At 43.5% G+C, this 17,314-nt stretch overlaps 1 protein-coding gene across 2 annotated transcripts; it reads right to left on the reverse strand.

Moving 5' to 3' along the window:
- Positions 1–1,304: 1,304 nt before the first annotated feature.
- On the reverse strand, positions 1,305–17,314 carry tsc1b (TSC complex subunit 1b). 2 transcript variants are annotated; one of them, XM_057018873.1, is made up of 22 exons: positions 17,016–17,314; positions 14,322–14,542; positions 14,079–14,182; positions 13,457–13,609; positions 12,620–12,764; positions 12,349–12,503; positions 12,197–12,270; positions 11,845–12,023; positions 11,321–11,439; positions 10,453–10,618; positions 10,242–10,363; positions 9,996–10,089; positions 9,679–9,786; positions 8,850–9,495; positions 7,833–7,876; positions 6,522–6,688; positions 6,154–6,336; positions 5,224–5,334; positions 4,742–4,864; positions 3,936–4,123; positions 3,619–3,792; positions 1,305–3,464 (listed from the first exon to the last, which is right to left on the reverse strand). In XM_057018873.1, the coding sequence occupies exons 2-22, from the start codon at positions 14,428–14,430 to the stop codon at positions 2,759–2,761; spliced, it is 3,870 nt and encodes a 1,289-aa protein (XP_056874853.1). In that variant the 5' UTR covers positions 14,431–14,542; positions 17,016–17,314; the 3' UTR covers positions 1,305–2,758. The 2 variants fall into 2 exon arrangements, with proteins under 2 accessions (XP_056874853.1, XP_056874852.1); XM_057018872.1 differs by having other exon boundaries at positions 9,679–9,813.

The raw sequence follows: 17,314 nt of genomic DNA on the forward strand, positions 1-17,314 counted from the left end.
AGTGAACTGGGAGATGATAAAACAAACACAGTCATGTATTAATGTATGTAGTCTACATTAAATACCTTTGCTTTCATTTATTTATTTTTATAATTTAGAAAATAATAATATGAATCAATGTCAAAAATCTTAATAAATTGTATTTATTTGTAACAACCCCTCCTTCTTAACTGATCTCAATTGACTTATGAAGAAAAGAAGGAAAGAAAGGTAATCCATACATTAATTCTACAGATGTGTATTGACCCAACTGCAGCATTTACATCCCACAACCTGAATCATCTCCAAATTGCCACATTTGAGTCTTGGTTTACCTGTTGATCCCAGGATGGCCAGAGAGGTCGAGCTGGGATCTTTCAGGGCAACAGTGACCTCTGCTGGAAATAATGTGACAACGGTAGCGCATAGACAAAACAGGGACATTGTCTTCGTTATTTCCAAATGAAAAGAAGTCTGTCAAAACTATGTTTTGTTCATTTCTACCTCTGCTCAGTGGGGGACAAGAACAACTTTAGCGCAAATAAATAAACGCAAGATACATTTTTTTGGTCTGTAGAAATTGTATTTGGGCATTTGTCCATTTCTATATTGATTTATTTTTACATTTAGTTTATTTCTACATTCCTTCATTTGAGATTTTCTTTATTTCTACATTCCTTTTTCCCGGTCCCCATTTATAACTTCATTTCTGTCACGACATGCTAATTTGATGGGCGGTGCTAAACTCAATTTATACAGGACTGTTAGCATGTTGCGATCTCTGGTTTCGATTATTACTGCCTTACTTTGCCCTTAGCGACCTAAAGGCGTTGCTAAGGCCAAGACGTTGCTCTTTACACTTTTGTTTAGGATTCTGTGGGCAGATTTTCTTTAATGAGCCATTGATCATCTGTGAAGCTCCTTAGTGAAAGCTTTTAAGCATGCGTAGCTAGCAACAGTTTATGCTTAGGAATAGATTGCTTTGGTCTGACCCACCAATTCTGCTTTGTGAGTTTAGTACCGCCCACTAAATTAGGTATTTAGTGAACACTGAAATAAATAAATCTTTTAATCTTGTGAAATGAAGTAGTTTTTGCTCTTATTCTTGTTGCATCAGTGGAAGACATCACCAAGTGGAGCTAATTTGTCTACATTTGATCAGCTAAAAATGTTTAGCAGTTATTCCATATCATGTGGCTACATTGAAGATTTTGTCTGTCCTCCAGCTACCATAAGATGCTCCTTATAGTTGTTCCTAAACAGAACTTTTGTGCATTGGGTGCACCATATCCTTGTTTTGAACAAAACAACTACAACTCAACAACTGTAGTGCAAAACATCGAAGACGATCTTTATTGTTCACAGTTAAACATAAGCCACTGCTTTTTAGAAGTTCCTTTGTTGCCATTTTGTCCCAGATTCTCCAGCTCTGGTCAGAGTCCTGGTTACTTCAGATTGTGCTGATTGTACCTTCTGTCTTAGTTTGATGTATTTAACTACGGTTGGCGTTTCAGGTGGATTGTTGAACATGCTTTAGTTAGCGAGGCAAAAAGGAAGTAACGGTAGTTCTCAGTGGACAACAGGATTGAGACCCCTGACCTGGAGCTTAATTCTAATACTTTCAAGAAACAGGCTAAATGCATGCATCAGGCATGCAGTGGGAATTGATTTGACAAGATGGCATTTCTTTTGTTGAAATGACTGAATTCAGTCACATGAGATTTCCATGAGATTTCAAAAGAATCATTGAAAAAAAAGTGTCCCTTGCCAGCGTCACTTCAGGATATTCACTCAAATTCCCATCAATAAATAAGCTTATTTAAAGGTGTTTCATGTGGAATGTAGAAAACTCAAAATCGATGTACTTTGTACTTCTAAATTTCACATGTTTTTGTCCTTGCATCGTTGCCTGAAATGCGGGAACTGTCATACGTTCCAGTCCCATCCTGGATTTTCAAAACCTTCGGACAACAGGACGATCCAAAATGAAACCAAGACAGGAAATAAATACTAATCACCACCAGCACTCTGGTATAACATGCTCAACACATACTTTAACACAATCTAGATTTCAGTCAGTGCCACAGCAGGTAGGGGCGACAAATTAACCATCTGATAATGGTAGTGTTTAAAGGGTCGGCCCGTCAAAGGGACAAAAAATGGAGCATTTTCTCACTAAGATTCAGTAACCATGACAGCAGATAGCTGTGCTTTTATTTTATAAGATTTTGGCATATCTGAGATTCCCATGTCAACAAAACCAAGCTAAAGGGAACATTTGCGGTCAAATTATTTTATATAAAAATGCATTATCTTGGGGTGATTAACGTAAGCATCTTTCTGTGCATTGTGGGGTTTTTGATCTTGGTTATTTCATAAACTGATTTATTTATTTCTTTTGCATCCATTTTGTTGACAGCTCAGGCACAGATGAATCTGTGGATCATGTTCCAGATGACCGAGCTGCGTGGCTGATGCAAGTAAAGCAGGAAGATATTTTCCGTTCTATGATTTTATTTTGTCTGACCTAAACGTTTAAATGTTAAACACACTGGGTCACTTTTTAGTTGCCTAGTATCTCCACCAGTTACAAAGCACTGGCATTGTATTGCTATAAACTCATCAGGGGAATCAAACACTATTAAAAAAAAAAGTGAAAAAAGTGGGGAAATCCTGTTGTCCACTCAGAGAAATTTAACATATAACACTGAATTCCGATTTGTAGCTCTTCATATTTAAACTTTAGTCTGGCCACTTCACCCAGCTCAGTCCCGAGTCTCTAGCTGTGCTCATGATGTGTTTCATTGTAGTCCATAATCTTTAGCTGCTGCGGCTGCTGCTGCTGCTGCTGCTGCTGCTGGGGGCGGACAGGCCCTGCGTGGCCTCGTCCTCCCCCTGGCCCTGCCCCTGCCTTCCTTCGCGGGCTTTCCTGGCTGGAGGCCCGCTGCTTGGGCTCCAAGGGACGCTGCTTGGTGGGCACAGTGAGAGGAGCCGTGGGGGCAGGGGCTGCGGCTGGAATCTGAGTTGGGATCGGGCAAGGTGCAGGTCCGCTGGGTGCACTGTAAGCAGGGCAGGGGGGCTCCACACACAGTTCAGTTTTCAGGTCATGCGCCAGGCCGGCTAGCCGAGGCCGAGGCTGCTCCTCATCGCACTGGCTCTCGCTCTTGTTGCGAAACAGCTCGCGAGCCTTCATGCCCAGGAAGCTCTTGGCACTGGGATACGACCCTACTGTGAGTGGGGTGTCAGAAAGGGGTCGGGGTGCAAGTTGGTTACTGTAGGAACAAGACAGGGAGGGCTCAACCAGTAAGGGTGGGGCCAGATCCTGACTGCCATTGATGGAATTGGTTGTTGTTTTAGAAGAGTTGTTCGCCTTTGGTTGCCCTGGCGATAAAGTGCTGCCATTGCCCTGAGGGGAGTCTGGTGGTGATCTGCTGTCCTCCTCATTAGCGGTGAAGGTTTTACTTGGTCCATCTTGAAGCGTGACACTGTGATGGACAAAATACTCACATATAAACTGATAAACACATACAAAGATTATAACAGATGTTATGTTACAAGGTTACAGATCACAAAAAAGGAAAACTGAACTTTAAATGTAATAAAAAATTAAGGGCAAAAGTCTACATCGTTATTACTGACCTGGAGTCAGCGTGAATGCGTGCAACAGCTCTGCCCCCTGCTGGTGAACCTGAGGCAGTGCCGGCAGGAGCCTCCATTTCCACTCTGCTGTAGAGCTGCAGGAGTTCTGTCTGCAGCAGCTGCGTTATTCTCCTCTGAGCCTGACACCTGCTGTCTGAGGCCTGCTGTTCCGCTCTACATGAACACGCCAGGGGAAAACAATTTAAGAAAAAAATCACTTTTTACAGGATTCAATTAAAAAAAGGTTGATGTGCGACAGCGTAGCGTAGTTGCCCTTGCAAACACATCATTTTGTAGCCTTGGGTGTTCACACTCACTTTGCTTGACATTTGACATCCTCGAGAAACTTCTTCTGCTCGATGATGAGGTGTTCCTTCTTGGAGAGCTGCGTCTCCATCTCGGCCACTCTCTGCTGCGCCGCTTCCAGTTTCTGTTCCTGAACGAGCAGGTTCTGCCGGAGCGCCGTCACCTCCTTTGCAAAGGATGCTTTAAGCATCTGGGCCTCCTATGTGGTGGGGGAGCATCACCATGTCATTGTCAGCAATTTAAATAGCCACGTATTATTTTCAGGACATCACTCAGAACAGAAATGGGGTGGAAGCTCAGTCTGTAGGGGACTGGGCCAAGAATTCTCCGTTCAAGCCCCGGTACAGACAAAACATTGAAGGTGTTCTGGGAGTAGGGGGAGGTGCCAGGACACCTTCAGAGCACTGTTGAGCCAAGTAATGAACTCCCAAATGCTGCTGGGATAGGCCCCAGCAGCTTCCCCATGACCCCAGAAAAAAAGAGATCTCTTAGAATAAGACATACTGTGGGACTATGTGTACAAATCATTGATATAAATAAAGATGACTCTGGGCCACTTCCTGCTTCTGTGAATGAGTAACTCCAGAATTACTTGTTCCTGTGGGGATGGAATGAAAAAAATTCAAAGCAAAAAAATGTGCCCAGTAGCTACCAAGTAGCAGAACTGCAAATCCTGTGTCCCCAGAGAATCCTAAGCTATATTTATGAATCAATGAACATTTAGAGATGGAATTTTTTACAGCATGACATCAGGGTTTAGTTGGAGAGTGTGTCGCCCCTGTTTGGGATCATTTTTCAGCTCATTATGTTGCCATACCTTTATGTTATCTTTGCCTGTGTGCTGTGACTCCACCATGGACAGCTTATGCGCCTCCCCGAGGAGCAGCAGCTGCTTGTTCAGGAAGCTCATCTGCTGCTGGGTGCTCTCGCTGTTGCTTACCTGAAGGACAAACGAGACAAACAATGACAACAAAAAAGGACAAAGCAGCAATTACACTACAAATCAAACCTGTCTGAAATACAGCGACAGGGAGCATAAGATCAACACTGTTGCAGTAGCGTCTAGAGATTCAACGACCGGTGCAGCCATTTCAGTACACAGCGCCCCCTGCAGTAAATTCTGCCCCTTCTTCTGTGGCCAACTTCAAGAACTGGATAATGACCACAATAAGACCAAAAACTACTTGAAATAAGGCAGAACACCAGACTGTTTTAAATGTACAATTCAATTGACGTTAAGGTAGATTTTCTTGTGGGCCACGCTCCCCAAACCCAACATGAAAGGAGCCGTTTCTTTACCTTGACAGTCATCTGATTAAGAAGGTGGCCAGTGTGGCAGACTTTGTTATTGGCTCTTTGAAGCTCTGCCTCCAGTTCGTCCATCATTTTCTGACACTCCTGCAACTTGCTCTGGAGACGAGAAACACAAAAGGTCCATCTCTTGTGGTACCGATAGCTTTCCACTGCCTTACTGTTTGTTACCCTTTTAGTCATTAAATGTTTCTAGGAACTATATGAATTAAAGGTGGGGTGTGCGGGATTTGCTTGGAAAAACTATATATTTATATTTTGCTCCATCTCTTTTTAATGTATTTTGAAAAGTCTACCGCTCCCAGTATCTTTGACCAATCAAAGCTCTTCTGGTCTGGAGCTTCCTGATTGGTCTGGTGCTACTCTGCACCTGTAGGATAGCGACAAGCCTCAAGCATGTTTCAACCCCTCTAGTGGCCTCAACTGCCTCTTCATGGTAAAGTAGAAACCTGAAAATTCTCACTGAAAAGTGAACGTAGAGGGAAAAAGTTGGACTGAGCGAGAAGCAAAAGCAGAGTGAGCATCCGTGCGGATTACGAGTGATGGCGGACACTTCGGGATCTGAGAAGATTTCAAACGGACCCGGGGCTCGCTGCCCGTCTATAGTAGCTTTCCGCTGCTGCTCCTCCCTCGGGTGTAGTCATCCCCATGAAGTGTCCTCCTCTACATACTAAGAAAGTGGTTTTTTCTATTCTTTACCAGGCTGCTTTTTTTGCTTTAGTGGCCACGCAGCTTTGGCTAATAATACTGAATTATTCCTCAAAGTACTACGCCTTTTATGAGGGATCTACTAGCTCAAAGGTTTAGTTGTTTCTGTATACAAGTTTGAACTTGTCCCAGAACTATTGCATACTCCAAACCTACATACCCCAGCTTTAATGTATAATCCATTGTACGTATGTAGGTGTGTGTCTCTACCTGAAGCTCCTGGTTCTTGGTGTAGTAATCATCTCGCCCCTGCTGGAGCTGTCTGATCTGGCTGTGCAGCCTGGTCACCATCGTCTCCCGGTCATCCCACAGCTGCCTGTACCGCTGCTGCTCCACATGCAGGCTCTCTCTCAGTGATAATATTTCAGTACTCTGCAGGCTCAGCTGATCTTTCTGCACAACAGACACCGAAGCGGAGATTAAAACAGGAAAAGGGGCTTCGGAATCAAAGCCTGTTGGGGAAAAGGGGGCCCATCCTTCCACCTCAGTGTCACATGACTGCATGCGGATTCGGCAGCTGCAGATGCGACTTCAGTGTTTTAACGAGGCTCATTAAAGATACTGCCATGTTTACTTGCCATGGCATTGTTCTGCTCTTCCAGCGCGGTGGCGTTGATGATGCGCCGGAGGAGGCGTCGGTTGCGGACAGCGTGCTGCTCCCTCTTGTAGCGCTCGTACAGCAGCTGGTTGTGCAGGAGGAGCAGCTGGCTGCGCAGCGTGTGGAGCTCATCCAGAGGAGCCGAGCCTGGGGAAGTCATAACAATCATATATTTAACAGGATCGCATGCGTGACACACAAGCAGCAGCAGTAACAGGTAACAGGACAGGTAAAAGAAAAAACGGATACAAATTTCTCCTGCATATGAAAACATGTAAAAACATCGTTGTATATGTTGCTCTATGCTGCTCGTAATGTAAATGATATTGTGCAGGTCCTGTTTTATATTACGACTGATATTATCCATGTAAAATGGGTCAAATTAGTTGATAAATTGGTGTATGTCAGACCAATCTTGGTGTGAAAATGCTTTTACAACTGGTAAACACTGCAAGAAGGGAATCCATTTTTGCACATCTTTAGGTTTTACAAGATACTCTACATATTTTCATACTTTATCATGGCCTTGGCCAAATGTTTTTAAAGCTATCCACGGCGGATCAACCTCCACCCCATGGTAAAGCCTCTACTAATATCGAGAAGTCAATCATACAGACCCTGTCTAAACTTTCTTTCGAGGCTTTGTTGGTCTTAGCACATTTGTTTTTCATAGATGCAACATATTTAATGATCAAATTTGGCAAAATGCAGCGGTCTAAACAGTGTTATCATGTGCCAACAGGGGGTGCTGAAACACCCTCAGCACCAATCTTCAGCACCCCTGCACACATTCAATTAAGCACTTATTGCAATTAATACAAAATCATTATAAATGAAGATATCATCACTTATACAGCGTAAAAAAAGAAAGAATTTAAACCAGGCTCCGTAACAGAAGCTAGATACCTCGGATCATACTTTGACATGACCATAACTGATTTGCATTCATCCAACAAGATTTCATTAGCATGGCTTCTAATGTGATCTGAGTGTTGACCTGTTCTATCTGGCATAAGAAAACCAGACACAAAGCTCTAATTGTCGAAATCTATGACGAAGAATGCAGGAAAAAACATTTGGAGAATTAGCATCTGAGGAATGAGCCATTTTAGGCAGATTGACAATCAGGAATGACGCCCTCATTGGCTGAATACCAATCGAGACAAACACAGCCTGGAAAAATACCATGACTGTTGGTCAAACAAATTCTGTCCACAACAAATCCCCCCCCCCATCTCATGCATTCCATTCTAATAGTTTCCCTTGTCAGTAAAAGTGTGTTAGGTTTTACCTCCAAAGTGTGTCCAGTCAGCTGACTTGCTCGGTAAAGGTAATCTGTGAGGAAAAAGGTTTTTGAATATGTTTTAAAGAGGTGATCGTGTCAAAGGTAAACATATCCATGGCAAAATCGGGAGCCATTTAGCTGAAATGCTAACATCAGGGTGCTTTATTGCAATTTTAGCTGGGGCCTTTCTAAATTCTGACAAACAAATAAGGTGGACAGGAGACTCTGGACTAGTTCTCGATGTGAACTGATGGTTTGTGGTCGGAGGTGGAGTGGTGACCAGTCTAGGGTCTCTCCTGTCCGCTTGCTGGGATATGCTACAGCAACCCACACCTTGCATTGCCCATTCCCTGTTTATAGTCATGCTCCAGTTTACACAAGATGGATGAGGCTGGAAATGCTGTTTGCCTGGGGAGAGTAACATTGTAGACGACTTTTGTACACTTTCCACACACCATAACGCCAGTTTTGTGGGTTTGAGCCACTTTACTGTTACTTTTCAAAACGGTCTATGCATATAATGTATATACTGTTATAGTCACATTCATTTGGTCTATATTTTGTTTTTAGGGTATGAAGTAAGCACACTGCTTCAATTATTTGATGTATCATGAATTGTAGGGAAGAAAAACTACTGAAATGAGCAACTCCAGTCTGGTTGTGATCGGTGCTGACCTTGCTGACACACTTGTATTTCTGGCTCAGAGGTCTACAGCGAACTCAGTGCACGTACAGAAAAGAAAGGGGGCGGCTGTGTATCAAACAATGTCGCTCTTGTTCTCGGCCGGGCGGTTCCTTTCTGGCCGCGGCAACAAGACTGGAATCGACCGAGACGGGCCGTGCATGACATCGCATCGCTTCAGTGTGATCAGAATGACTCTCACGCAGAGCGCACGAAGGGCAGTCAGACGGAAAATGATTCCTCCAGAGCCTTAAATTCTACATGTTTGTTACAGTAAATGAATCTTTAATGTTGCTCAAATAACTGTTTCTGTGGATTTCTCCAAAGGAAAGTGCACGCACCTCTTGAGCACTTTATCGTGGGTATCGCTCCCCTGCTGAACAAGGCGATCCAGCACCTCCAGTGGTGAAGCCGACACTACCCCTTCTTCCTCGCCATCCTCCACCCCCTCCTCCCACTGCGACAGCCTCTCCATCGTTGCCTTGTGCACCGCCTCCGACGTCTTCTGGCCCAGGAAGAGCAAGGCTGCCCTGGGGAGGGCCAGGTAAAAGAATGACTCGTATGGAACTGGAGCTGGAGGCTTGCTGCACGGGCTGGGGGAGAACATCCCGAACTTGCCCATGTCTTCGTCTGGAGCGGACGAGCTACGGTGCAGGTGGTGATCGATAGGCGTGAAGCCTGAATGGAAGGACCAGGAGTGCTCGAGGGCGGGGGCTGAACTCCTGCTTTCTCCACCGAGGCCTCCTCCCCCTCCTTCACTCCCAACACTGCTGGTGTTAGCAGTAGCCTCTGATTTATCAGGCGTTGAAGCAGCATGGTGGTTGTCCCTTGAAGGGCCTCCAGGCTGGGTGTTGGAATGGACCTTGTTTTGTGCCTGACAGCCAGTCAGAGTCTCAGTGGTGTGGCAGAAAGGGGAGTCAAAGCCTCTCAGGGCTGACAGCTCCCGTTTGTCCTCGGTGATCTTCAGCAGCTCTTCTGTGATGGCAGCTAAAGGCAAAACAACAAATGGAGATGGAAATCAACTTCAATCTCTTTATTCTGAACACAACCTACTTCCTTACAGATAGTCCGGCAGCTCTCCCAAAGATATGAAAAGGCTTCTGTGTGGTTTGTCTGATGCTTTCATCCAAGGTTTTTTGGATGTGGCGACACGCCCGTTGCAGCACTCACCTTCTTCCTTCTCTTTCTCTGTTCTGAGCTGAAGCTCCAGCTCTTGTTTCTTCATGAACATCGACAGCTCAGTCAAAGTCATCAAGACGTTCTCAGCAGCTTCTGCATCTGAAGGAGAGAGACGTGAACTTACGTCTTAAAAAGGACATAACCATGACCATTATTGTTAAAGAAAGAACCACTTTGTTGTCACTATTTTAATCATATTAATTAATAAAAAGAGGCAGTAAACGTGAGCTATGAGCTTCATTGCTTGGTATCAAGAATGCTGGAAGGCCTTTACTCAGAAATGAGACAGAGTACACATCATTACGAACCTCTGGCAAAGCCAGCTTCGGCACTTTTATCCGTATCTTTCACCGTTTCCTGCCTCACCAGTACTGCCCTGCTGCTTTCTCCATGACGCCGCTCCTAAAAAGTCAATATACATCCTGGTTTGTTTTCCGTTTCACGAGTTGACGCACCTCCACAAGACAGTTGAGTTAAGTAAATCAACACTTGCGTTTTGTAATGTGCCATTTAAAATTTAAACAGGCTTTGATACTGAAGGGGAGAACGATTACCTTTCTTGGGGGGCTGGACTGGACTGTGCTGGTTGGTAAGGAGATTATGGGGAAGTCATCTGAAAGGGTGGGAGGTGGGGAGGAGGTGGCAGGGGTACTGGAGGCAGGTGTTCCTTTTCCTCCTGATCAACATGAAACAAAATTCCAGGATCAATTCCAGGATCAATTAAACGTTATGCTGATTTTGTTTCGAAGCGTTAAAGGTGTTGACCTGATGTACAGTGAAAGCGGCTCGGAAGGTGTGAGGCACTATGGGAGAGCTCCAAGTTCGGCGACATGCCCCTCGAAGACGGGGGCGTGGCCATGCCACACAATGAGGTGGGGCTCCACAAAGGGTCCTTCGCCCCACAAGATGAATTAAGATCACAGGAGGAGTTCTGCAAAATGATCAGAGATTAATCAGAGGAACTACAACACAAATGAAACCTAAATAAAACAACTACAAAGTACTAAAATCTGCAGTGATCTTAGGATGCAACATTGACTGGTATTGAACAAGGAATAAGATGGAGTATATGACTACCAAGGCAACCATTATATTATATCTTATACTTTAAACTTAAAAATCCACAATTTAGGTGTGTTACAGCAAAAACTTTTTAGATTTGTAATGATACGTGTTGCAGGTGGTCATTCTTTTCCAGGGTTTTTGCCTGGGTCAGCGGAAAAATACTCGGACTCCATGAGGCAGAAAAGCACCCAGAGCAGTCCCTTATGCACCTGACCCGATAACAGAAAGGAAGAGACAGCATCTCCATGGTAACTGGCCTTAAGGAGGGACTGCAGAGTACCAGCAGTGCAAGGACCAGCAACACAAATTCTGATTCCTCAAAACTGACTCATCAAATCTGCCCCGTTACACATTAAAGCATGGAGCGTAGTCACTGCTTCCAAAAAGAACATTGTTTCTTTAAGGGGAAAGAACCCACCATGCTGATTGAACGTGATATATGGAGGGCAGACATGGCCATAACAGAAGACGTTGTGTTCGGCTGCAACCCTCTGTTTGGATCCTAAACAATCCTGCGGGTCCTAAAGCAAACCTCTGACGGCTGGTTTTCTATTATGGATGATCTTACCTGCCGTCTGGAGGTCTGCGGGCTTCGATAGGTGGACAGTGTCCCCGAAAAGGGAGGCAAGGACAGGGGTGGGGGTAGCGGCTGGCGCGGAGTGGAGAATGGGGTCGAAGAAGAGCTCCCTGTCAAGAAGATTAACAGTCTGATCAATCTTCCGACCGATACACCAAATAACCTGCCACCTTTACTGCCTCGTGGACAACCCTGCAAGTGTTTGTCCTTTAAACTAGTTACAACAAACACTGTTTGAAAAAACACAAAGGTCTAGGTGCAGAAGGCAGGTCATAAAACCTTGATCACTGGGGGGGGGACTCTATTGCAAAAGCAGCATTTATGCAAAGCAAACACCTTCAGACAGAAGACAGCCTCTACATTACATAAATACATTTATAGTTAATATATACAAACTAAAGTGACTTGACTCAAGTACTTAAATGGCTCAATCCACAACTTTTGTTAATTTTAGCTTCATTTAGCTAAAGAGGCTCTCTACTTTTAACGTTCTCAGGAATGGAGTCACTTCTGACCATAGCTGCTTTGGAAGTCCGTGTACGGGCTGGATGTGCACTCTTGTGGTCGAACATGAACCTGTGGATAAACGTTTTCAGGCATGGTGGAGTAGCCCTCCTCGCAAGAGGCTTCCTTGGGGTCGAGAGACACTTTGGCACATTCAATGACGATATCGTGGATTTCGTACTTTTTCCACCTACAAGACAGCACAACACTCATACTCAAAAAACAAGACTGCCTCAATTTGATTAGGTACATTAAAAATATATTTAGCTCCTTAATTGAATTTACTATTTTACTAAACTAAATTCCAGGCCGATAGACTGTAATGGTGGGAACGCTTGTTTATCAATGTGGTGTCACAGTTACCTGGTGGGGTCAAGCTCGTGGTCCTTGGTTCCAGTCACCAGCTCTGGGTGAATACGTACATGTTCAAGCATTGGCTGAAAAAGGGAGGTTGGGAGTCATTTTCCATCACAACCAGTGACCATCAATGAAAAGTCCACTGTAAACATTCGCACCTTCACAACTTCGTCGAACGTTTCCATGTTCTCCTTCATACTGTAATGGGAGCGCAGGTAGGACACAAAGTTGCACGGGTACATGCCATAAAGACGGTGGAAGAGTGAATAGACGCTGGCGTGCAGGTGGATTAGATAAACCTCCGAAACTTGTCCTGAACATGTAGGAAAGACCGAAGTTAAGATAGCAAAAAACAAACCATTTAATATATCATCCCTCATTATTAGTCATATTTGGATGCATTAATGTGGCAGAATAGAAAGCAGCCACCAGGATTCTTGAGATTCCATGATGCCAGGCGTCCGAAGATGTCAAAATACTCCCATAAGTGCTGTTTTGCAGCTTGAGGGATCATGGGCAGCAGAGTGATCAGCACCAGGACTCCGGTTATCAGCACCACTACGTCTGTGTCCGTCTGAAATAGAGAGTGTTCAGGTTTATGAGGTGATAAAAAAGATTGTACAGAAACTTACATTACTTTACTTAGTTCGGATCATGCACCTTTATTTCCCAACTGGCCTCTGTAACCCTGTCATGCGCTTATTTAACCTATTACTGGGGACAACACTTAAGTCATCTCCTTTCTGTCTGGACCCACAGCAAGAGGGAAAAGAAAAGCTTTTTACGGCAATTCTAAGGAGGTGTGTTCAACACAGACTGATCTCTGTTCTATTCTGTCAGTGATTACACAAAAATGTTTGTCGTGATTACAGAAAAATGTGTTTTTGTTGTGATGCTGGCTAAATATATTAGTGTTAATGCTACAAAACACATAGCCAAAGAAACTTTATGATAAAGCACGGTTTCCATTTATGTTCACGCTTTATCAACAGATATTTCTACAACAACACTGTGAATGTCACCCTTGTCCACTTTGTCTTTCCCCTCTTCTTTCACTTATAGTTAATCAATCTCCCAAAACGACAGGAATTCATGGAAGACCTCTCAACTGATCTGATTCTTTGATGCAGGATAAGGCGAGATGATAAATCGTATGTGTTCCTTGTAATATCAATCTCTCCTGTGGCTGAATTCATGACTCCACACTAATTTCTGCATCCTGACAAGAGATCCTCTTTGTGCACTGAGTCACAACTGGATCATTACCTTTAGGCATTTGAGCAGCGATAGTAGCAGAGGGTAGCGAGCGATCTTGTGGATCCACGATGGCTGTTTGCGGACTACATGGCCGAGCAGGGTGAGGGTGGGCAGCCGACAGGACTGTTTGGTCATACACTCGTTCATTTTGTCCAGAAGGTGCTGCGAGGGGGGAGGAATGAAAACTGAGAAAGGCCTCAAAACTCCAGAACAGTAGTGTAGTTGTCATTTAAAGGTTTTACTGACATTTTGATAAAGTTTTGACTTTCTAAGGATGTGAAATGGTCACATTTAAGGACTGAAAACACAGTAGTAAATGAAGCAAAGTCATCACCCGCAGCCCCTATGGTCAAAATATGACTGCTATCATTATTTATTTAGAGTCCTGTATTAGCAAGATTGTTTACAGTTTGACTGAATATAAATGATCAAGCCAATTTAGATATAACGCAAGTCTGGAAGAAATGTTGACATTTCAGCTTTTTGGGGCTAAAAAAAATGCTTCTTTACTCAGAAAACATGAGTTTCCCTGAGCAATGTTGGGAATCTTGACGTCATCTAGCATGTAGGGGTTTCTGTGGGAAAATTGGAAGCAGTAACTTTAATAAGAGGACAAAGTTCATTTTCTCACCTTATCGTGTGGTTCTCTGACTGAGGAGAGGATATGCATTGCCTGCATAGAATTTGTTTCCAAAAAGTAGTCCACCAACCCATTCAGTAGCATGGAACCTCGCTCTTCAAGGTAAAAAAAAAAAGGGAAATTTTACTTTTAAAATATTGTGATATTTCATCTTCTCTATACACAAACCATTATTCTTTAGTTAGATGATTTGGATGAACCATATTGACATTAAAATGATTCCAGCATTCGTACCAGTGCTGAGGTGCTCATTGATGAGACCCCTGATCTCATCAAGCTGGTGGAGGTCGGAGGTCTCCAGGAGTGGGAGAAGGTCCCCCACGTTGGGCTGCTCCCTGGCCATGATGGTGCCAGCACTGGAAGGGTGGAGTGAGGGGCTTTCTGAGGGTGTCCGTCCCTTCTTGCCTGCCTGGAGCACTCCTGGGGCCACCCACCAATACAGTCTCCAGGCCCCTCTAGGTCACACCAGTCAATTCACACACATTTCTCAGAATTAGTTCATATTTAGAATTATGGGGCACATGACACCAACTTCAAACCAATAAACAATAATAGCATGTTTTTCAAAAAGCTGATGACGGAAGTAACATTTTTTACTGAAAGAAACCTTTTTGATTTGACTTTTTGGTTATTCAACAGAAATAAAGCAATGCTTCTGTGCAATTCAAAGGTTATTCCTTCAGTTAAAAGAATCCAAGACCATAAAGCTACTTTAAGAACCTTCGTTATGTTGTCACTGTCAGCTGAACAAAATCATATGAAACTAGAAAAGCACTGAGGACAGACCTCTGCCAAGCAGGTCATCTCCACAAATATTGTGTCTTACACCCAAAACTAATACTCCAATCACTTGTAATACTTTCACTGAGTTTGTATAAAGCTCATCTTCTATTCTAGTTAGCTATATAGATAAACCAGTACTAGTAGTGCAGTATTTAGATATAGCCGATACCATAGTACCGTAGGTTACTTTTTTAAGCCCCTTAGCCCTGGGGCTTACATCATATGCATAGGCTGAAAATGGCCCGAGCTCACAATGATAACGAATCCTTCAAAACTTTCCTGGATCTAGACAGTAACAGCTGTTCCGTGCGTAATCATCCACATTTCCTGAAGATTTCCTTAAACCTGTTTGAAGCTTTTGGAGTTATTTTGCTAATAAACTCCAGCTTTCATATAACCACCTTGGCGGGGTGACAATGGGCTGCCCATTACATGCTGTTTATAAAGAGGGCTGTAATTAACAGTTGGTCAGCCCAAATTCCTCAATGGCAGTCATTAATGTCAGGAACTCAAATCCCAACAATGTGGATATCAGCTCGTTTGATCGCTTCATCACTCAAGCTGCAAGACTGACTTTTCATTAAGATGACTCAAAACCTAAATTTGATTAAAAGATGATTCATTTTGAAGTTTTACCCTCATTAGTGAAAAGCTTTGACTCTTTCAACACAGGCAAAGCACATAAGGCAAAATCAAGCATGCCAGTCTTTTATTCAAATATCAGAGAAAATCTGAAATAAAATCTGTCAATATTCTCAGGACTGTCGCATTTATTAAGTTCAAAATAGGTTCGAAACACTCTGAATTGTAGTTGGAGCTCCGAGTGAAAAGAGAATGAATGTAAACGGGGTGTTTAGTTGTTCCAGGGACAGTCATGCAGAGCCAGGTCAGTGGTAAAAACAACCAAACACACATCAGTGTGATCTCAGGCAGCCTGGGAATGCTCAAGATGACAAAGACTCTTTATACAATATCACAACACATCCGTGTACACGCTAGATTTTTCAGTTGAGTGACGCACTGTTGGCAGGCTAAGGAACAAGATAAGAAAGCTTGTTTGGTCATGTTGACATCATGCCATCGAATATTCAACTGACTGATGGAAATGTGGACAATTAGATGATTATCAAAATGCAGTTGTCAATTATTCATCAGTTCAGCAGATTTCCAACCTCTCCATTTAAAACCTGTGGCTTAATATCAAGAATAGATGGACAGAATAATTCACATGAATGATGAGGACAGTAATCCAGTGGGATGAGCAAATGTTTTAAACATATTTTAGAGGTGAGAATTGTTTCTGATAATCTAATTATTTTACTTTTAACACCTAAGCAGGGATACACCCATATTTTCAAATGAGATAAAGGATTTAAAAAATAAAAAATAAAACATTTTCTGAAAGAAAGCATTGTCATAAAATTTATTTATTTAACAAAAACCTCTTCCTAGTTTTTTTTTTTGTTATTATTGGGTTTAAAAAAAACAAAAACAGGAACACATCCGTAGAATGCTTTGAGACAGAACTGACTACGAATAAATATATACGTATATCTGGAAAAGAGCCTAATGGTTGACTGACTGCAGTAGATTAAAAGCTTTGTGGTGTGATGCATATGAGGCGCCAGATAAACAAGGCGATATTGGGGCGATATTGGTGCACATGATGCTCTTGCATCGTGCATCAGAGCAGTGCAGAGGCAGACAAAGTCATTTGGAAGCTCCATCGCAGCAGAGCCGCTGTATGTGGACCGAGCAACGACTGTCTGTCGTAAACAACTCGCAGAGAACAATGGGCAGGGTTGGGTTATATGATCCGATTATAAAAACAAACAGACATCTGTCGTGCAAACCAAGAACGCAATCACGCCTTGCAAAAAACCACGGATCGGGCCACGGTGGAAGGTGTAAATCGTCAAAGGGTGCTTAATGCAGCTCTGTGCCATTCGGAAAACAAGTCAGTCACAGCGCTGAGAGCTAACGTTAGCTGGGAGAAGCGATCCACACTCGCCCGGGGAATCTTCCTGGCTCTCGAGGGTGTGGAATCGATAGAGAAGCACATCGGACAATCGCTATCAGGAGATCAACCCGAATGCATTTCGCTGTGAAAACATATTTGGGATAAAAATTAATGGACCTGTTTACCTGTTAGAGTAGCTGCACTCCACAGGGCGCCGCCATCTTGAACACCTCACAGCCCATCCCACCGCAGTCCGCCTCCGCTGCCAGGCTGCCTGCAAACTAATCCCGCGAGTTAGCGCCTCACAACTCCCAAAAGCGAATTTGACAACTTGACCTAACAAGCAACATTAACGCGCGAAGCAATTAAACTACTTGTAAATCTAGAGGCGTGTTTTTAACCGCCTGACACGACAAACAAATTCCCCCCTTCATGAAAAACTAACATTGTTTATCACAGCGTGTCGTCGGAAGGATGAAAAGTG

This window comes from Takifugu flavidus, chromosome 20 (assembly GCF_003711565.1).
Source record: "Takifugu flavidus isolate HTHZ2018 chromosome 20, ASM371156v2, whole genome shotgun sequence".
Lineage (NCBI taxonomy): Eukaryota > Metazoa > Chordata > Actinopteri > Tetraodontiformes > Tetraodontidae > Takifugu > Takifugu flavidus.